The sequence below is a fragment of the Mus caroli genome, chromosome 1 (genome assembly GCF_900094665.2).
Source record: "Mus caroli chromosome 1, CAROLI_EIJ_v1.1, whole genome shotgun sequence".
Classification (NCBI taxonomy): domain Eukaryota; kingdom Metazoa; phylum Chordata; class Mammalia; order Rodentia; family Muridae; genus Mus; species Mus caroli.
Window position 1 is genome coordinate 51,835,442 of NC_034570.1, and position 22,642 is coordinate 51,858,083.

General features: G+C 44.7%; 1 protein-coding gene and 1 pseudogene across 2 annotated transcripts in view; both read left to right on the forward strand.

Annotated features, from left to right (window-relative positions):
• Positions 1–22,642, forward strand: part of Aox1 (aldehyde oxidase 1) — a 72,742-nt gene that overhangs the window by 42,610 nt on the left and 7,490 nt on the right. The window contains exons 22-31 of one of the 2 annotated variants that reach the window (XM_021156825.2): positions 2,631–2,764; positions 3,609–3,696; positions 6,682–6,768; positions 7,191–7,382; positions 9,786–10,013; positions 15,635–15,730; positions 17,559–17,687; positions 18,290–18,364; positions 20,132–20,184; positions 21,036–21,150. In XM_021156825.2, the coding sequence (XP_021012484.1) occupies positions 2,631–2,764; positions 3,609–3,696; positions 6,682–6,768; positions 7,191–7,382; positions 9,786–10,013; positions 15,635–15,730; positions 17,559–17,687; positions 18,290–18,364; positions 20,132–20,184; positions 21,036–21,150 (1,197 nt within the window). The remainder of the gene's footprint in view (positions 1–2,630; positions 2,765–3,608; positions 3,697–6,681; positions 6,769–7,190; positions 7,383–9,785; positions 10,014–15,634; positions 15,731–17,558; positions 17,688–18,289; positions 18,365–20,131; positions 20,185–21,035; positions 21,151–22,642) is intronic. The other variant, XM_021156831.2, reaches the window with a different exon arrangement.
• Positions 83–1,766, forward strand: LOC110290313 (annotated as a pseudogene).

Genomic DNA, 22,642 nt, shown 5'->3' on the forward strand with positions numbered 1-22,642 from the left:
GGGGCGGGGGGGGCGGCCGCGGCGAGGAGAGGGTGGGGAGGCGCCGGCTGGCTCGGGCTGGGCCGGCGGGGCGCAGGAGCGAACTACGGCGGCCCCGTGGGCAGCCTCGGTGGCCGACAGGCCATGCTGGAGTATCTGCAAACATGATGAAGAAGAGGACGTCTCACAAAAAACGTCGGACCAGTGTGGGACCAAGCAAGCCTGTGTCCCAACCCCGGCGGAACATCATAGGCTGCAGGATCCAGCATGGGTGGAGAGAGGGCAATGGCCCTGTTACCCAGTGGAAGGGGACTGTCCTGGACCAGGTGCCTGTGAATCCTTCCCTGTATCTTATAAAGTACGATGGATTTGACTAGAACTTAATAAGGATGAAAGAGTTTCTGCACTGGAAGTCCTCCCTGATAGAGTTGCATCATCTCGGATCAGCGATGCACACTTAGAGGACACAATGATTGGCAAAGCAGTGGAGCACACGTTTGAGACAGAGGATGGCTCTAAAGATGAGTGGAGGGGGATGGTCCTGTCATGAACACATGGTTTTACACCACCTATGAGAAAGACCCTGTCTTGTACATGTACCAGCTCCTCGATGAGTACAAAGAAGATGACCTCCGCATCATGCCTGATTCCAATGATTCGCCTCCAGCAGAAAGGGAGCCAGGAGAAGTTGTGGACAGCCTGGTAGGCAAGCAAGTGGAATATGCCAAAGAAGACGGCTCAAAAAGGACTGGCATGGTCATCCACCAAGTAGAGGCCAAGCCCTCTGTCTATTTCATCAAGTTTGATGACGACTTCCATATTTACGTCTACGATTTGGTAAAAACATCCTAGATGTCATCACAAACTTTGCTAAATTTGTGGAACTATTAAATGTATAATTTGTAGACATAAAGACTTGATTGCTTTCCAGTTTAATGAAAGCTTAGATGTCCCTGCGAACCCACAATCTCAACCAGCAGAGCTGGTGTTGTTCTGAATAGTGCAGACTGATTCGAACACAAGGCATCTGTGAGGGGAGTCCTCCCTCTTCAAAGCATCTGTGTGAGGGGGTCTTCCCTCTTACAAGAAGGCTGTCTGTTGGGGGTTAAAAGCAAGGTGGTAAAAGTTAAGCTAGTATCATAGTCATTTAAACCTGGATAGATTGTAACCATTTTCCTTTCACTCTGACACTGTCTTATTCTGCTGCCACAATGCAAGTATAGTTTGTTATTTTTGTTACTGCCTTCTTTGAGAGATTATGTATCTATATAGCTACCTGTCTAGATCTGCATCTGTGTGCCTATGTATATATTATACACACACAGAGGCACTCACCGCTGGCACTCCTTTCCTTGGGGATTGGGGTGGGGGTGATGATGTTTTCTCCAGTTCAACAGGAGTGCTTGACCCAAGTCACTCATATTTATAATATGCCTGCTCTTTGTTTAAAATTAAATTTGGGCACAGGAAGCACACAGAGACATTTAGGTTGTTTAAAAAGTCAGAATTTCTGAGTACCATTTCAGTCTGGAGGCTTTTAGCTGAGTCCAGGTATAAACTAGCCATAAACAGTCAATGACCCACAGTAAACTTTAGTAAACTGTTGAGAAATCTGGGTGAAAGGCTGCCTTCAATTCTAAGCTTTGTTTTTTTGTGGCTTTTGTTGTTATTATTTGTTTCTGTCGTTGATTACTCTTTAATCGTAAGTATTTTTAAACCCAGAACCCGGGTCCTTGGTTCACATGGAATAATAAAGATGTGTTTTTAGATGGCAAAAAAAAAAAAAAGAGAAAGGAGAGTGTGTGAGGGTCAGAACCACCCAGGGAACCTTACAGATAAGCAGCCTTTATTTGCCTCTGTAGTACAGTGAGGTCAGGTGGTGGAAGAGAGGCTATCTATCCCAGGCAGTTCTACAGCACAAACACCTCTCTTTCATTAACCCATCCGTCTCTCCTAAAAACATCGGTTGCCTATATCCTGTGTCCCAGGGAACTCACATGCAAGAAAGAAGATGATGCCGGCTTGAACTGGTCTAAACATTGAGGGAAAGGTCAGAAGCAAAGTGAAGGAATCTGGATGTGATGGGTACCAAAAGAGCCAGAGGAGGAGAGTGAAGCTGTGAACAGCAACACTGGGAGGGTGTGACACCGAGAGGGACCAGATAACTGTGTTTCATTCCCTGTGTGACAGGATGACCAAAACAGGAACGCACATCCTGGGAAGATTGGTTAGTGTTCACAGTAACCCAGTAAGGATGTGAGAAGTGGAGAGGCCCAGGGTCGTGACATCTTACTGCTTCAGGAAACATCCCTTGAGGGATTATTGTGGAAAGGATATGCTGGGTGTGGGTCCAGCTGGCAGAGTTATCTCACCACTATGGAAAGAATGAGTTCATGTTAGCAATGTCATTCTAGCCAGGAGAATAGTTGTTGGTGATGGTAAGGGTTTGGGGCACTTTTCCTTTCTGTCATTTATCATAACCATATGAACCACGCGTCTTGTGTCTCGTGTTCAACATCATGGAAACAAAATGTGCGATCGTTGTGACACTCAGGAGGGCAGGCTTCCTGTTAGGATTGTGGGCATGACAATGATGGCCATACATCTTGCCGAGGATGGGCCAGAGCAATGAAAACCATTATTGTTGACAGGATATAGTTGCTGCAACCTTGAAGCTCTCAGCCAACAAGGTCATGTGTCATGTAAGGCGAGTTGGCGGGGCATTTGGAGGGAAGGCGGGCAAGACCAGCATCTTGGCAGCCATCACTGCGTTCGCTGCTAGCAAGTAAGTGGGAGAAATCTATTAAACAAACTGAAGTGAAATCTTATTCCTAAGACATGGAATGAGGAAGGATCTAGACTAAGGCTATTTAAGATCACACATTATAAACCAACACCCGAGCGAGACGCCAGCTTATTAAACTTCTTTGTCTTTTATTGCCAAGTTCTTTAAGAAGCAAAATAAGCACCAATCACTGAAAATATGACGAAAGCCATTATAAAAATATTATAATACATGGGCTAGGCAGTGGTGGTGCATGCCTTTAAACTCGGTGCTTGGGAGGCAGAGGCAGGAGGATCTTTGTGAGTCTGAGAGGCCAGTCTGGTCCACAGAGCAAATTTCAAGGACAGCCAGGGATACACAGAAAAACCCTGGCTCAAAAAATAGATAGATAGGTAGGTAGGTAGACAGAGAGACAGACAGACAAGCAAGCAAACAAACATATAAATAAAATATGCAATACTTGGAATGTCAACAGAAACAGGTCCCAGGTGGGTGGTGTTGTCCTTAGCATTAATAGTCTGAACTATTTGCTTATGGGTCAGATACATAACCCACTTAATCTCCCAAAATCAATCAGCCTCTCTTTCTCTCTCTGTGCTTTCCCGACCATGTCTGTTTGTCTGTCTGTCTTTCTCTGTCTTTCCTCTCTCTTGAATTAATAGATGCTTTTGGGTTAAGTTGACATTTCTTTATCTTACGGTTTTTCAATGAGAATTTAAAAACCTCACCCCATAGGAAATTTCCTTTGGAGCCAACACACCTAGAAGGCATAATATGAGTGTGGAATAACAGCTAGCTTGTTTGTTTGTTTGATTGATTGATTAATTTTTATTTTCTGTCTCAGACACGGTCACGCAGTCCGCTGCATTCTGGAACGAGGAGAAGACATGTTAATAACTGGAGGACGCCATCCTTACCTTGGAAAGTATAAAGTGAGCCGAAGAACAAGTCAGGGAAGGATTCATGTTGCAATGAGAACCTTCGTAAAGGCAGAGGGCAATGTTTGGCTACACTGACAGGGAAAGAACAAACACAGATGTAGTCAGGTTTCCTTTGCTGTGATGAAACACCATTAGGGAGGAAAGGTCTCTTTCACCCACAGTTCCATATTTTAGTTCCTCACTGAAAGCAATTAGGGCAGAAACTCAAACAGGGTAGGAACCTGGAGTCAGGATTTGATAGTCATGGAGGAGAGGTTAGCGCCACATGGCTTGCTCAGCCTGCTTTCCTATAGCACTCAAGACCACCAGTCCAGGATGGCACCACCCACAGCCAGCTTCCCCATCACTCATTAATTAAGAAAATTCCCTACAGGCTTGCCTATAGCCTAATCTTTTGCAGACATTTTTCTCAGTTGACATTCCCTTCTCTCAGATGACTCTAGCTTGTGACAAATTGACATAAAAACCAGCCACAACTAAATGGTAGTCAGATTTTCTACTTCTTGTGCTCCAGTTTAATTACCACCCATTCAATGAGATTTCCCGCTTTGCTCAGCAATGCCAGTTTGAGAGAAAGTACTAGCTAGAATTGAGCATTACGGAATGAATGATTGGAAAACATGTGACTGTATGTCCATGAAAGTCGATCTGATAACCATTCTTTCCGCACAGAAAAGGTAAAAATAGAATAACTCCTATAACAATGGTGCTATATGAAATTGCAATTATTTGCAGATGGTTTCTCATTTTTTAATATATCAAGTGTATTGTGAAAACCTATGACCCAGAAATTCCTACAAAAGTTTCTATAGTAGAAAATAATTATCTTTTTGCCTTTTAAGAGATTATTTTACATTTTAAAGCTGGCCAACAGCTTTAACAAATAACTCAAATCTCTCAGGATCTTAAACCTTTACTTTGTTATTTCTTATTCAGGTAGGAGCCTTGTAGCTTGCATGGATTGGAGGAGGGGAGGGCTTGCTCCAATCATTCAGGGACTTGTTTTTCTAATAGCACCTCTATCCCCTAAAACTGCTCTCTGATAACTACTGGGTGTATACAACTATTTAAATTTGCATTTAACAAAATAAAATTAAACTAAGATTATGCTGTACACAGTGTTCCAAGTACACAGTGCCCACCTGTAATTGTTGGCTACCATATTGCAAGTGTAGACACGGAAGGTTGTTGTAGTCCCCAAAAGTTCTATTGGAATCTGTGCGGGGACCTGAGTCCTCCACGGAGCCTTCTGCAGCAGGCAGTAGACAGGGGAATACTGATATACGTAATCTATCAGGTGCCAAGCCTGTAAGTGGTAGACCTTGCTTCTGTCCAGACATCTTGTGGCGTAGCTAGGAAATGCAGTCTTGTGTGCCCAGATGCCAGCCCGAGAGAGGCTTAGAGCCCCAGAATGGATTTAAATTTAACTTCACACAAAACAGTGAGACCAAGTTGTAGATATAATTCTGGGGCTTTTCTACGCTTCCCCCCCCCCCCCCGCAACTTGTTCCCAAGTAACGACAAGGTGTTTCTATGCCCATCCTAGCCCATTTTAGCTCTTGAGTAAATAACACAGAGACCTAATAAATTTATTAACAAGCTGCAGGCACTGTGCTGGGCAGGTACTCATCTATTCTAAACCTCCATGGCTTCCTACATCCCAGCCTCATTTACCTGCATCTGAGTCTTGCCCTGACTTGCTCTGGTCCATGTGTGTCTTCATGGCTGTCCTGTAATGATCTGCTCAAGGCAAATGCTCCTGATACTGCCTCTCTTCTTTATTCTAATAGCTACTCTCTCGTGACACCTCATGCCTAATCCTCTTGGACTAATCATCCTCCTTCCTTCTCTCTCCTCCTCTCCTCTCTCTTTTTGTTTGGGGCCTCTTGACTGGGCTGGGAAGTCCTGCCCAATTCTCTTCTGCCCAGATAACTGGCTGATCAGCTCTTCATCGACCAATCCCAGGTGATGGAAAACAACCTTTACAAGTCTTTGAGACCAGAAAAGCTCTAATTGTCATGGCAGTGCCAACATCCAGACTGCAACCAGATCTCCCGGCACAGCAAGCAGCAGCTGAATACACAGTGCACTGAGTAGTAGATTGTTGGCAAGTCACATGCCATAACTGGGCTTAAGCCCTGACAGGAGGGTGACATGACCTCTCTGGATAGGATGGCCTTAGCAGTGTGAGCATGGAACAGGTGGCCTCCCGGAGGTAGGATGAATACAGACAGGAAGCAGCCGAGTCTGAGACACGGTTGTGAGCAGAGGAGCTCCAGAGCTTATATTGTATAAAATGAAATATATTTGTTGAAAAACTTAGCACCACAAAACACAGCCTGGAGCTTTCTAAAAGAAAAAAAAAATTGGAAGCAGTGAGAATTCTGGAAGGAAAATAATGATCTTGTTTGTGTAAGTGTTGGGAGGAGAAATGAAAACAGGTCATTGAAACAGAAATGTCTTTCACCTAAATGACCAACCCTTCATTCAAAAGACTGGACCATAGTTATGGAGGACATCGCCGTGGCAGTGATGGTCACTGGTGGAGAGAAGTGTCAGGACAGGAAATGAGAGTAATTATATCATATAGCTATATAGTAACATATTAATTATATAATAGTATTGATTATTTCTCTAAGGAGCACCTGCAGTGAGAGCTGAGATCAGCCTCTGTTCTTCCTTGAAGCAGCCTAGAACCTAAGCCAAGGGAATGATGCCGCCCACTGTTAAGACTGATCTTCCTGCTTTAGTTAACCCAATCAAGATAATCTCTCCCTGGGGTTGCTCATTGGCAATTCTAGATCTGTTAAGCCAATAATTAACACTGACGATCACACAGAGTCTCCCCAATACCACTAAGCCAGCTCTGTATCCAAGAAACAGCTGTCAAATCTAATTCCATGAAGCTTTTCCAAAGTACAAATAAGTGAACTTTGACCTCCTGAACCAGTATCAGCAGTCAGCTCTCTCCCCCAGGCTGGATTCATGAATGATGGCAGAATCTTGGCCCTGGACGTGGAGCACTACTGCAATGGAGGGTGCTCCCTGGATGAGTCACTATGGGTAAGTGGTTTAGAGGAAGTTCTCATTCTTCAAAGAGTAATACATAAAATGATTCAACTCGGGAAATATTCAGTCTTTACATAACATTTAATAAAGGACTCACTGCAGAATAGCAAAGATTTCCTGAAAACCATGGGTGGACGGAGCTCAGAGATCTTGGGCAAGCCTTTGCTTATGTGTCTGCATCCCATACCTAGATGTGTGCACTAGACCGAGCTTTGCAAATTAAAGGTAATAACTGAGAATAATTCAAATCCTTTAGATTTATCTTACAGCAAAATGTATTTAGCTAGGGTGTGAGGTTTTTGCTAAGAAATAAAGAGAGGCGCTGTTTCCAGCCTGGCTTCATTCTGAAGTGTCTGCATGGTTAGGAAATGCAAAGAAGACCAAGGTTTGCTCACATCGGTTCTGGGTTTCTTCAGGTGATAGAAATGGGGCTTCTGAAGCTGGACAATGCTTACAAGTTTCCCAACCTACGCTGCCGGGGCTGGGCCTGCAGAACCAACCTTCCATCCAACACTGCTCTGCGTGGGTTTGGCTTTCCTCAGGCAGGGCTGGTCACCGAAGCCTGTATCACAGAAGTGGCAATCAAATGTGGCCTGTCCCCTGAGCAGGTAACCCTACTCTAGTCTCATGTATAAAAGATGCCGATTATCTGAAGAATATCTGGGAAGGTTTGGGGGACCATTTAGGTTAAAGAATTAGGAGATCCAGAGAGTAAATTATTTGATTGAGTTTACCCAGTCAACTAGTTAACAGAGTCAGTGACCAAGTTTAGTGGGCCTTGACTTACCCATACTCCACTAAAAAATAAAAATAAATAAATAAAATTAAATAAAAATTCTAGGAAACATTATTTTAATAACATGAATTGGATGGACTAGAGAGATAGCTCAGTAGTTATGAGTACAGATTGCTCTTCCAAAGGACCTGGGGTTCAATTCCAGGCACATCCACACAGCAGTTTACAACTGTCTGTAACTCCCGTTCAGGGGGGATCTAGCACCCTCACACAGATAAACATTCAGGCAAAGCATCAATGAATATAAAGGTAGATTTTTTAAAACTCCAGAGCATGGGTTGGATTTTCACACACACACACACACACACACACACACACACACACACACACACACACACACACACACACTAGCATCTACTCAGTTCTGAGTGGGAGCGCACAGCAGCTGGCATTGTAGGCTCCCCAAGCTCATTCTTTGCCAGTAACTGAGTGTCATGGGAAGTAACCAGGGTTTCATGCAAACTATTTACTCTCTGGGAAAGGTATCACTTCCCACCTGGCCTCCTCTCTGAGAGGCTCACCATCCTAACACCAAGATGCCAGACATCCCAGTCCTTGGGAGATAAACCATGTCCAAACCATAGGAGCAGCATGCCCCATCACCTCAGCCTGACGGCCCCCTATTCCTCATTCTCTAACATCTCAGGTGGCTGTCACAAGCTTTGTCATTTCAGCTATTAAGTTGTCAACTGTCAGTTCTTTAAGTCTCAGCCTCAACTTCATTCACTAGCAAAGATAATCCCCCCTTTGTTGCCTCCTCCACCCCAGATTCCAAAGTGGAGTTTAGGTAGGGGAGACATGCTGAACTGTCTCTCCCCTTCTCTCCTCCTGTTCTGCGCTGGGGCCGAGAGGACAGGGATGGAGAGGAGTGCACATGCCCCGCCCTGTCCTCTCTTTGGCACCCTATGCAGATGGACCTCATGCAGCCATACCTCTGACAACCACACCTCTTTGCCTCCTGCTCCAGGAGGCCTGGAAAGCCCAAGCCCTCAGTTCATCTGTATTTTCCCTCATAACACTAAACTCTAAGACCGGAGATAGGAGCCATCTTCTTTATGTCTCTTAAACTCATAGGGTTCCTTGTCCCTGCTATTGATCACAGCCTCTGCGCAGCAGAAAGGAGAGGGGAATTACACGAAGACATCCCTTCCAGTCCAGAATAGTCTCTTAAAAACCTATTTTCCCTTGAATGGCATGTTGCATCAAGTTCTACATTCCCTCCTCTAGGGATCCGAGCAGTTGCTAGGGGAGTGGTTTGGGAAAGGTGTGTGTTTATAATGGCTTGTAGAGGGAGCTGGCCATAACTGTGGGAGTATCTCAACTAAGACTACAAGGCAGTTGGTGTCTTTTGCTCTCTGCTGAGAGGCCTTATCAATTCTGGGAATACTGTAATATGGGGTGCCGCACATCTGGGGATAGAATCTTCTCATTCATGGCTACCTGCGTGAGCTACCCCACACTGAGCCAGTGACACACCATTGATGTTAGAAGAAGCTCAGGAGACCCTACTCTGCCTCGAGGGGCTAATGTTAATGCTGCTGGCAGCGGTCAAGTCACTTTCTTCAGTGGTGTATCCACTCGTCAGTTGCCCATGCTTCAGAAAATAGCGTCCCACCCATGTCTGTGCAAGGGATCCCATACCCCAAACAACGCAGCTGAGGAAGCTTGTTGGGAAGAAGTAGGTTTTGGTGGGGCTAGGGAGGGGAGATGAAAGAGGAAGTCAGATACTGAAGACAATGAAAATTCTAAACATGCCTGCAGGCAACTCAAAAGAATTTAAGAGTAATCTCGTTTGTCCTTTCCCTTCACCATTGGCTGTACTTAAACAGATATTCCTATTGGTTCGCTTCAGGAGTAAATAGCTCTATCTTGCCATAGCATCCACACAACCCAGATTGCTTAGCCTGGGCACCTTTCAACTGATGCCCACAAGAACTGAGAGTCAGGAGTGTCCCTGAACCATACTGAGATGCACAAGAATAGAGGTTTAGGACTCCATCTTCTAAACCTGCACAGGAACAGCACAGAAACAAGTGAGTCCAGCCTAGTCAACTGGGTTTCCCAGTGAGGACAAAGAGGATGCTGTGCCTTTATCAATAACTGGGTAGAACCCAGTTTGGCCCTTTTAGGATGGGCAGAGTGGGGGAAGAGGCCATTGGGTGGACACGACCTTGTCTTCTGAGCTTCCCTCTCATTTTAATCTCTCCTTTCATAGGTTCGAACCATAAATATGTACAAGCATGTTGATAATACCCATTACAAGCAAGAGTTCAGCGCCAAGGCCCTCTCTGAGTGCTGGAGAGAGTGCATGGCCAAGTGTTCCTACTCTGAGAGGAAAGCAGCCATAGGAAAATTCAACGCAGAGAATTCCTGGAAGAAGAGGGGAATGGCTGTGATTCCCCTGAAGTATCCTGTGGGTATTGGATCAGTAGCCATGGGACAGGTCAGTGCTTCAAACACATGTGGGAATGTCCTGGCAGAAGCCTGGTTGAATTAGCTACATGATGGCCCTGCCCAGGTTGTGCATGGCAAAGCCTGTACTACTCTAGGACACAAGAAGAACTCCTCTGCACAGCCCAGGGGCATTTTAACAGTCAGATAGAAACATTCTTGGTGGGAAATGGGGAGGGAGAGGACCTGTGATTTATTCCTGGCCCTGGTGCTAAGAAGCCGAGATAACTGCTCTGAGTCCCAGATGTTAATGCAAGAGACAGGGGCAGAAGGCCTCTGAGACTCCTCTTCCAGTTGTGTGACTCAGTGTTTCTAGACATGAAATAGAAACGGGAAGTTGTGGGGTACTGGGTGCCTGATTTCCTTGCTAGGTAGAGTAAATTAAACCTGGAAAAGTAAATTATTTAACTTTTTGAACAAAGTCTTTGGAGTTTGTTCTCTTCATAACTGCTAAGAGGGAAGACTGGGCACTGTTGCTATGGTTTCTTTAGCTGACTAAATAAGTCTTTGCTTAGCTACTAAATTTCACTTGCTTTTTGCCTCTGGTTTTGAATGAAAGTTGTGTGTAATAACTTGTAAGGGGCTACAGTATCCTAGCTTACTGTGGAGCAGCAATGCAGACACCTTATCTAAGTTTTTACATGAATATGTGTATTGTACATACACACAGAGATGTAAGCACAGTGATGCAAGCACAGAGGTGCACATACACAGAGGTACATACAGAGAGACTACAGAGATGCACACACACACACACACACACACACAGATGCACACACAGACATGCACACACAGAGAGATGCACACACAGAGATTTACACATAGACATGGACACACAGACATGCACACAGAGAGATGCACACACACAGACATGCACACACAGTCATGCACTTACAGGATGCACACACATAGATGCAAGCACAGAGATGCACACACACAGAGATGCACACACAGAGATTCACTTATAGAGATGCACACAGAGATATACACACAGAGATGCACACAGAGATGCACACACAGAGATTCACTTATAGAGATGCACACAGAGTTGCAAGCACAGAGATCATGCACAGAGATACACACAGAGAGATGCACACACAGAGATGCACACACAGAGATGAAGCAGAGCTCTCACATCACTTGGTATTTCCTCCATGTTTGGATGTGTCTCACAGAGGAATAACCAGGAATGAGTGGGTCTATGGGATGGGGATTCATTGTTGTTTATGCTGTGTGCTGAAGGCCATGAGTACTGGATAGGAAGGCCCTTCCCCTTCCCCCAGCTTTATCCTTTCACCCAACCAACCCAGCTGAGCTTGGTATCATCCTTAGAGCCTGCATCCTTTGTAGGCAACCTAAAGTAGGCACATGGAAGGCGCAGAGGACAGTTCCACATGGTTGTCTTATTGGAGCCGTTCATTCCTTGCCTGTTTGCACAAATGAAATTGAACACAGAGAACACAGAGCCACTTAGCCATCTGCACAAGATTTTCTCAGATGAGGGAGATACTCAAGAGGCGTGGTCGAGGACGATAGCACAGTTATTGAAAAGGAAGGGAGGGACAAACCAATACGGAGAAAATGATTTGCGAGCAGTGAATTCTGGGGTAGGGGAGGGGAATGTATCACTACTTAGCTGGCAGCTAGCGGAGAGATGAGCCAGGCCATCTGTCCGGGAGCAGACAGGAGCACAGAGAAGCCGTGTGGATCCTGTTGAATCCTGGGTTGAAGGTCATAGGCGTGGGTAGACTGGCTGTAGATAATGGTGGCCATGGTATAATGTCTCCTCCACCAGAACTATCTCAAAAGGCAGTTTGAAAACTAATGATCAGTTATCCACTGGACTATAAGTCTGTCTAGATTTCCTCTCTGGGAAATCTGAGAGCTGGCTGAACAGTGAGGAGTTTTTGCTGCTCTTGCAAAGGAAGGGGTTCAGTTCCCAGAAACTATGCTGCTCAGCACACATTGACCTGTAACTTAGTTGCGGGGTATCTGGCAACCTCTTCTGTCCCCTGCAGGTGTGTGTGTGTGTGTTTGTGTGTTTGTGTGTGTGTGTGCGCGCCTGTGCGTGCACATGAGTTTGTATGTGAGTGTATGTGTGTGCAAGCACATGTGCATGAGTGTGCATGTGGTTTATGATGTTGAGTGTGTGTCTATCACACACACACACACACACATACACACACACATACACACACAAATAAAAAGTAAAACAAATCTTTAGATTTTTATCTCATTCCACCCTTAGGAAAACCTATAAAATTTGTGTTATTTCATTTTCACAGTGAGAACACTGAAGTTCAGGGAGTTTCAAACATCCTCCCCACTGCTCCACAGCTGGTAGAATTTAGGCCAAGTTTGACACTCACACTCTGGTCCAGGCAGCTCTGGAGACCCTTCTCCTCAAAGCACTGTATGACTGGTGAAAGTGAGGTTGAAGTCAGCTGACTGAGAGGAGGAAAGGGTGAGCAGGGCAGCTTCATCCTTAGAGCTGCTAAGAAGTCTCCATGCAGACCCTTTGTGCTCAGAAGCTTCACTTAGGGCTGAGTGGAGGGGTTGGGATCTGTCACACACAGAATGCTTGCTGGAAGGAACATCCTGAAAGGCTTGTTCTGCAGCAAAACAGGGGAGGGAATTAGAGATGAGCCCTAGAAGGCTGAGTCTGGTAAGTTTGTCTGCCAGCTGGCCTTGACCTCATCCAATTGCTGTCTGGAAAGAGACAGCAGGGTTGGAGGGTGCATAGAACTTTGTCTCTTAAGGTGCTATTTCCTAATTAGGGTCATTTAAGGGCATGGATATCTCCCTCTTCCTGTCCCTGGGGAGATGAACTTTTCAAGTTTATGTCTGCACATAAACTTGAGACATTAAAACAGAGACATTTTGTTTAAATGCGAATGTATGCACACCTACGTTGAAGAGGAGAGGATTAGCTGTCTACACACACACAGTTACAGGTCATCTGGCTAGCAGTGGCAGAACAAACCACTCAAAACCCTCAGCACTCCAAACCCCAGACCCATGTCTTCCTTGTCTCATGCTGCCTTCCGGAGCAGAAGCAGTTCTCACTCCACTGTTCAAGGGTTCAGATGCAGCTCACCTGTAGATTCATCCATTTCCAGACTGTGAAGCCTGAAGGATGCAGACGGTATCTAGTTAACCCAGGCATGTAGACTGGGAACCCTGAAGGATGCAGATGGTTTCTAGTTAACCCATGCATGTTCAGGGCTTTTCACAGTGGCATAGAGTAGGGCCCAGATGTGGTAAGGCTGAGGCACTTGGGGACTCTTACGACTATAGCTAACTTCTCGCCAAGCCAATGAAGTTCTCTATATTCAAGAGTCATCTGGCTCAGCTCAGTTGTGCCAGTTTTACAGCTGGAGCTTTGTAGAATTATCTTTTTGTGGTGCTAAGAACAAACCATGCACTGGTGCCACTTAGTGGAACCAAATTTGACACTTTTAATGGCTAGAGAAGTTTGCAACACTGGGTGTAACAAATTACTCAGCAACAAAACGCTGCCCCGGACCAGCAGGCAGAATGCCTTACCAGCAGGCTCGTACAATAGAGAACACATGAAATCCAGTGTAGTTGTAGCTTAGTCACACATAATAAGCCCACCTGTGTGTTCCACCCACCTTTACCAGAGCCAAGGAGGCAAAATACAGAATCTGTAAACCTATGGGATAGATGGAATCACTGCTCTAGCAAGTTCACGTATCAAGCATAATCCAGTGCCTAGTACATCTGAGACCTTGTGCACAATTCAAAAGGAGGATTAGGGTGTGTCCCTACCAGAGTGCTGTGAAACATAATAGAACAAAGCCCAGAAGTGACTGCCACATCTGGCACCGCAGTGCAGGATAGCCAGCTCTGGGATCAATGAAGAAAACACTCACTGCTTCTTATCTTTATTTGGGAAGAAATGCCAGGACCATGAAATGGTGTCTTCAGGAATCATGTAAGCCCAGTCTGGCACATCTCTGCAGGGGTCTTAGGGATACTGCTATGCTCTGATATCCTAAGACTTTCAGTCCAGGCACTGGGTGCACGCGTATTTGCTCTCAGATGTAGGCTATCCTTATTTTGTTAACCAGGAAAATGGAGATTGCATTCACTGTCTTCCTTGGAATGGTGGTGATTTCAGCTTATTCCCTGGGGTAATGCACAGCTTTGGATGTTGGAAAAAAAGAGGCAGTTCTCCTGGTGTGGTCTACAGGTCACAAGTGGATATGAAAGTCCTTCTGGTGGGCAGAGAATTGATCTAGGAAAATCGGCCTCTGTGTGGGGTTATATGACTGACCTGCAGTTCCTGAACTCAACTCTGACTGACTTGGGCTGCTTACAAATCTGAGCAGGAGAGTCTTGCAGAATTTTAGGTTTAAAGAATGGAGACTACCTTGTCACCAGAATGTTCTACAGATCTTTCCTATCTTTACAAATCCCTGATTAAGCCAGGCACAGTGGAGGGAAGGAAGGGTAGACAGGAACTCCAGACACTGCATCACACTGCATCCACATGAGCAGGGAGCAGGGAGCAGGGAGCCCTGTCAATCAGCTTACGTCATGCTTTCCATGTAGTTAAGACCTCAGGCTTTGGAATGGTGCCGTCCACATTAGGGTAAGTTTTCCTCCTTTGTTAGAATGCCCAGCGATTTCTCTCCTAAGAGATTCTAGGGTCCTGCAAAGTTGACAATTGCAGGTGACACAATGAGTTAGACACCATGGTGGACTGTTCTAGCCCAGGGAGACATGGGAAAAGACATGGTGAAATCTGATCATTTAGTCTGGCTGCTTCTGAGCAGAGGGGCATCTAATTCTATGAGCAGCTTGGCTGCTTCCATGGCCGGATGAGGAGCAACAGAGGCAGATGATTGCTCCAGAGGTCTGCAGCACTGTGCCAAGGCAGTTTGTGGTGGTTCTCAACCTGTGGGTCACGACTCCTCTTGGGGATTGAAGGACCCTTTCACATGGGTGGCATATCAGATATCCTGCATATCATATACTCACGCTACTACAAACAAATCTACAAATTAAATACATTTACAAAAATTTACAAATTTATACAAAATTACAGTATGGAATAGTAAATAATTTTATGGTTGGGAACTGTATTAAAGGGTCACAGCATTAGGAAGATTGAGACCCACACTGCTCCAGGGTAATCCAAGGCCATTTTGCAGCTAAACAATGACAGCATCTCAGTGTACCTCATTTGGATTTGCATTTTGGGGTCTGTGCAATGTGCCTACAGCTATGGGAATATGTGTGGACACAGCTGTTCTCCCTCCCCTTGACCTATGTTCCCAAATATTTGCATTTTAAGAAGGGGAAGGACCCTCCCCCAAATAAAGTAGCCTAAAGTGTTGTTCCTCCCTAAGGGAGACAATCCCTGGAGACACCCATGTCCTCAAATGTCCTAATTAGGATCACAGTCCTACAAAAGACACAACGCTGCCAGAGACCAAGGGTGATCACTATGCAGCACTCGCCTGCCCTGGCTGTGACTGAGCTATCTACATATTTGGCAGGGCCTAGGGGGAGGGGTAGAAGGTGTTTTAGGTGCAGCGACTGGTCAGAGCACCTCTCTGAGTCATCTTTTCATCCTCTCCTCAGGCAGCTGCCTTAGTTCATATTTATTTGGATGGCTCTGCACTGGTCTCTCACGGTGGGATTGAGATGGGGCAGGGTGTGCACACTAAAATGATTCAGGTAAGACTGCAAACACTGGGTTCTGTTGGGTAGGTCCTCACAGACGTGTTCATGAGAGAAGACCTTGAGCATATTTCTCTGTCCCAAAATAAATGGATAGGAGGCTGTCAGTTTGACAGCTTAAGCGTTAAGCTATTAGCAGAAACTGGGTAAACAAGTCAATTCTGTTCCCGAATGCCAGAAAAGCACATGCCAAAAGATGGGTTTGTTTTACTGCTAAAGAAGGTTCCTGTTTGTTTTCTGCTTCCATTTGGATACATTGACAGCTGAAGTGTCCTTTTCTGAGTTTTTGCTGGGTGGTGAAAAGATGTGTAAATTCTGATGTGGATTGCAATGTTCCATGCCCCTTTTATATTAAGAGCTCTGAACAATCAATAACATAAATCAAACTTGATATCTCTAGCCAGTGTTTATTAGCAATTCTACTTTAGGGTCCTTCTATTTTGTCTGATTCTCTTCCAAAAGAAACTGCTAAGATGTTGCTGGTAGAAGTTCGTTCCTTGTCCTGTTTTTTCCAACTAGCTTTACAAAAAATAACCACTGCTTCCTGACATTGCAAATCCCTAACATTTTCCAGGCATGATGTGCCTGCCTATAATCCCAGCACACTGGAGGCTAAGGCAGGAGCATCAAACTCAGGCCAAACTTGATCACATGGTGACATCCTGTCTCAAAAATAAAGCAGACAAGCAAAGGACATTCTTAACACACACGACTTTTAGTGGCTGCTTGGGAGGTTTATTTGTAATTAACTCTATCCCAGTGATTGAACAAGTCATGAATGTCCCTCAAAATAGACATATCATCCTCCCAGTGATTGTTTTCTGAAAGTGACCCACCAGGTGAGGAATTGCTGGGTTGTGTGGCCCAAGTATTTGGAATTACTTAATACATATTATTAAATTGTTTTCTATAAAGTATCTGTAGCATTTTATCCTGAACAAACATTTAAGTTGATGAATTGTTGAAAAAAATTAGATGATTTTTTTCCAGGTGAATGAAAGCAAATCCAGTGATGTAAATTAAATGCTGTTTAACTTATAGGGCCGTGGGATGCATAGGACTGGTTTTGGTTTTATGCTGCTAATATGTGAGAGTTGTCTAGTGACAACTTTTCAGTGAGAGATCAGTTACTTCTTACTCAAGCTAATGTTGAGAGCCTGTGAACTTTGTCTACTTGCTTTTCTGAGAGCCACTCTTTGTGGAAGGGCTTGGGATGCCTGCCTGTGTCCTTGGGCAAGCTGTGGGCAAACTCTACCAAGCATACAGTTAGCCAGAAAGAGATGAATTTTGAATCGACTGAAATGTTTCCAGCACCAACACTATAGACTAAAGCAACCTCTGTGTCCCATGCTGGCCCTCAGCTCCAGCACCATTCTGTGCTCCAGTGACGCTTGTGTTTCTGAGGGCCGTGTACTTCCTGAGAGGTGCTCTGGTCCCGCAGTGTGTCCAGAACTGTGCATAGAAACCAAGCAGCCCCTGTTAGAGTGGTGTCCACTTTGCTAGAGCTTTGCAAAGCTCAAGGTGTTGATGTCATTAGTGCAGAGACTTGAAGCTTTTCCCCTGCACTAGCCTGGAGCCTTACTGCATTTTCCTGATGTTATTTCCCAGGAGCATCATCAAAGGAAAAGGGAGTGTGTTTAAAACTCAGAGTCCAGACTAGCTACTAAGATTTTAAAAGAGAGAGAATTTTGTACCTGAAGGAATTCATGTTTCTGTTCCTTTATCCCCGTCTTGCGTATGAAGGCTGCACACACGTGCTATGCCAGCCAGGCATGTGCTGCAACTAACCAAAGTGTTTGAAATGAAACCACGTTTAAAATTCTAGGTAGTCAGCCGGGAACTAAGGATGCCGATGTCCAGTGTCCACCTGCGTGGGACAAGCACAGAAACCGTCCCCAACACAAATGCCTCTGGAGGCTCTGTGGTGGCAGATCTCAATGGACTGGCAGTAAAGGTAGAACTCAGTGCAATGACATCATTCATTAACCCTTCCAGGTCAAATGCACAGCTGGAGATCAGAAGAGAAGAGTCATTCATCTCTTAGCATCTCTTCCATCCAGGGCAAAGGAGCACAGACCCAGCAGATGACAAAGCACTCAGCAGTTGGGCAGCAAGTCCTTGTAATTTCACCCCCGACACCCCAATATCCTCCTCCTTCTGTGTTCAGTCAGCCTCCTACCTCTTGCCAGGGCTTTTGGATGATGTTCTCTCTCCATTGCCTTTCACTCTGGCTTCTTGAAAACTTCAATGTGCCCAGAAAATCAGGGCTTTACAACTTGTGGTTGGCAATTCACCATGGTCCATCTGTTAAGTCTTGATCTTGACCTAGGGTAGTGTGTGAGGCAATTGTCTTTCAGACCAGTACATGTCTGTCAGGCTCACACACAAGAGGCATCCCTGCATGCAGCCTTTCATGTCATCGTCTACTGCCTTGATACCCTATCCCTCTTTACTCCTATGTACTTCCAAGATAACTCTGTGGGATGCTATACGATGCTGTTCTGACACTGATGTTTTCATGAAATTAATAGAACTTTAACTTAAAATCATTTACAGGATGCCTGTCAGACCCTTCTAAAACGCCTTGAACCCATCATCAGCAAGAATCCTCAGGGAACTTGGAAGGATTGGGTGAGACTCATTGGCTCTCTATGTTTTATCATCGAAACTAACAAGATACAGAATGGTGTGTGTGTGTGTGTGTGTGTGTGTGTGTGTGTGTGTGTGTGTACTATGTTTGTGGGAAGGGCAATTCAAAGACACTGTCATTGCATAATGACAAATAAGAGGCCCCACTGCCCGTGGCATGTGGGGATTCACACGCAGTGGGGGAGTAGTGTGCCCAGGAATGTTTCTTTTATAAAGAAAGATAGTATGCATGCTACAACACCTGCCGTAAGCTATGATTGATGGACGCTCCTTCCTGTGAAACCTAAGTGTTTCCTGAATAACAACTGTTTGCTCTTTTCCTTTGCATTCACTGTTCATAAAATAGAAAAAAAAAAAAAACAGTGCTGGGATCATTTTGTAATACTCACATAGACACTCATTTAGAGATGGAAAACCAGAGGCTGGAGACATGGCTCAGAGGTTAAGAGGACTATGTTGCTCTTCCAAAAGACCTGAGTTCAACCCCCCAAAATCCGCGTGGCAGCTCAGAACTGTCTCTAACTCCAGTTCCAAGGGATCTGATGCCTTTTTCTGTCCTCTGCAGATACTGGATAAGCATACATGGTACACAGACCTACCTGCAGGTGGAACCACCCATCCACGTAAAGATAAAACAAAGTAATTTATCAAACTCAAATAGAAAACCAAGCCATGGGTTATGATCTATACAAATCATAGAAACCCAGTGGGCCAGAAACATCCACCTGCTCCTTCTGATACACTGGCAGTCTAGTTAGAGGGAAAGACACACATTCTAACACCAGCTAGGTAACTTTTCAAAATGTCAGGTTATTAAATGTTAGATGATATGGAACATCACACCCAACCCTGGCGCAGCTGTCGTGCTGACTGCTCTAGATTATTAGCTGTGCAATATCAAAACATAGGTTTGGCAATGTGTTATGTAGAGTTCTGCTTGGAAAGATTTCAGGGCTGAGGTTCCTCAGTGTGGGCATGCATGCTTGGAATCCTGGTGGCTCAATTCAGTCACCCACATCTCACATGAAAGCTCCTGCTACTTCATAAAGGCTCACAATGTAACTAATAATTAGCGGAATATGAAACTTTACAATCTGTTCTTGGCATCTTTGTCTTTCTCCTGTCTAGTGTTTCCTGAGCCCAGAAAGGTTGAAATGGCTGTCTTAAACCAGGAGTACCCTCTGTCATCATCCTTTGCAAAACACTGACCTTGTATCCCTTGCATGACAGCCAGCCACCTCCATTGCAAGGCTGTGCCTTATACCATTGTCTTAGATTTGAGAATTTGGACCTGACCTTTGTTTTTCTGTTTAGTAGTCAGCTATATGTACTTGCAGAAACGGGAGACAATTTGATATAATTGGTACAATTTAGCAAAATCACTGCTCTCAACTGAAACTGTTATGGATACAATATATAAAATTAAACATCCAACCATTGATTCCAAAAAGTGGTCACATTAATAGCCTAAGTCTTTCCAGATAACTAAATGGATCTCTCCATAAGCAGACCATGGTGGCCATTATAGTTCAGGTTATGAGCATAGCATATCATGGCTGACATTCGTTACAATCATATGCATTGAGTACTTCGTGGATGCTTATGTCAGTGGGGCATGAGGACAGACAATGATCCATCTTGGGCCTTCATCGTTATCGCCTTACTTAACACATAGTACAGATAGAACTAAACTCCTGAGCAGTTCTTTCCGGAGTCTTTATCACACCATGTTCTGTTGGTCCCTCACAGGCCCAGACTGCTTTTGACCAAAGCATCAGTCTCTCGGCTGTTGGATATTTCAGGTGAGCTTAAAGAAAAATTTCAGTACTATTTGCAATTTTGTTTCCCAAAATGGCTCATTACCCTCAGTTAGCCTGGTTGGTTTTAAAATGAACTTATCTGCTAGTTAATCCAGGTATCCAGAAAGACCTTTTCTGGGGAAAATATTTCCTATGGGGGGAAGGTGATTCGGATCACACCTTGGCCATGTTGTAGCTTTCTGGGAATGTGTGCTTGGAATCCACAAGCAGGGACCTTTTGTTGACAATGTCATTTGTCCCTAAAGTGAGGAGACAACAGGAGCGGCTGGATAGTTGGAATTAAGCCAAAAAGAAGATAGGCACTTCCTAGATTGCAGAGAGAGAGAGAGAGAGAGAGAGAGAGAGAGAGAGAGAGAGAGAGAAACTGTGGAGCCCTGAGAACTACAACCTCTATGAAAGCATTTGTTAAAACATTTCATAGAGAGTGCTTACTGAGCCAGAGAGAGAGAGACTGCAGGCAGATAAACCCCATGTTTGGCATAAGATGCAGATTGAATCCCCCAATCTGATAACCGTAGAATGACATCCAGTATGTGCTAACCGCAACAGGGTCATCATAGGAGTCCGAAGTTAACCTCAGGAGTAAGCTTTGCTACTGTAGGATAAGTAGGTGTTTTTAATCACGCAGTTCTAAGTGAACAAGCTGTGTTTATCGGACACATTTTTGAGCATGTGTTATGTGCTGTAATGTATATGGGATATGTGCATATCCCTGTACGCATATATTCTTCAGACTGGCCCAGCTCCCATCTGGCTGGTTTTGTCATCATTGTGACTGTGGGACTGGATCAGATTATTGAACAGTACCTCAGCCCCTCTGCTCTTTCTTTCAGGGGTTATGAGTCGAATATAGACTGGGAGAAAGGGGAAGGCCATCCCTTCGAATACTTTGTGTTTGGAGCTGCCTGCTCAGAGGTTGAAATAGACTGCCTGACTGGGGACCATAAGGTCAGTCCCACCCGGGAGTGTCTTCTGACTGTACTTGTGAGACGCTTATATTCCACACATGCTGCCTACAGGAGGGAAGGAAGGAAGTTGGGTGTATGGCAACAGCACCATGTGTTTGCCCTAAGGGCGATTTCTCATCAGTTGCCTTAGTGGTATAATCTCTTCCATGGAAAACAGTAACCCTTCTTGTGTGTTTTTCTTACCCACTTTTCGCTAAAAATTGGAAAGAAACCACTTCAAAACACCTGAAGGAGGTTTCTGTGTAGGCTGTTGTCAACTACAATCCTGACCTCTTATGAAAAGTGTCTTAGTGTGATGTTCTTGAAGGACACCAGAAGTACACAGAGCTTGCTAGCAAGCACCAAGGGCCACCTTGGGACAGACAGTGGCCAACCAGGGCCGTCTCCTTAAAATAGCTGAAGTGCCATCTTATACTTTTAAGGGAGCTGTCGAGTCACTCTTGTGAACACACATGCACACCAGCTTCAAGGATTCACTCAGCTTCCTGTCTGCACCTGGCCTTCAGTGGTGAAGAAAATACTCATTGGTCATTATACAGTAAATATTCACAGATACATCAACTGGGATTGCAGTAGCCTTTATAAATGTCTGGTGATCAAGTTACTAATTTAGTGCCCATCTGCTCCAAAACCTACCTGGAAGCAAGTTCCAGCTTTTGATAGTTCCAAGTTCCCTTTGCATCTATATTCTTAGATAATTATCATGCATAATTTTTTATTTAATATGTTCGCAGCATGTGATTTTTAAAAAGTATAGACACCCTTATATTTGAAATTATATATACCTTTATTGACCCTCCCTATTAGAATATCTGTCTGGATTCTAACTCAGATTGTATCTCTGGGAGGAACTTGAAACTGAGGCAAAGGACAAACCACTTCAAGCATGATTTGGGCTGGTGTGGCTGTCCCAGTCTGTGCTGAGAGTTCTCTCATGCTAACAATTCCTGAATCCCCTTTCTCTAAAACAAAAACTTGGTGGAAACACACTTGTTTAGATTTTCCTATGCTTTGTTAAGAGCTAAGAGCAGGAATAATTAACCTGGTATTGGTTCAAGCTTTTGTTGTTTGTTTGTTTTAGTATAATTGGATCTTTCTTGGCCAATAAATGCTTTTTGATGCAGTGACCTAAGTTGCTAGACACCCCGAGTCACCAAAGGTAGACCTAGGGCAGTAGTTCTGAGTCTCACACTAGTGAAAATTAAAGGCATGGACTCTCCTGGGAATATGCAAAGTAGAAGCACAAATTACAAAGAGAATTACAGAACAGTGAAAAAGTAAGGGGAATTGAGAGGCTCTTCAGAGTGGAAGAGTTTCCAAATGGGAAGAAGCCACCAAACTTCTTTGGCTGGGAGTTTCTACAAGATCAGGGTAGGGGCTGGAGGGGGTCTGGGTAACTGCTATGAGATTGGTTAGTTCTCTGAGAGTATCATAGGCTAAGCCAATGGAAGGTCCCCAGTGAATGTCCCTCT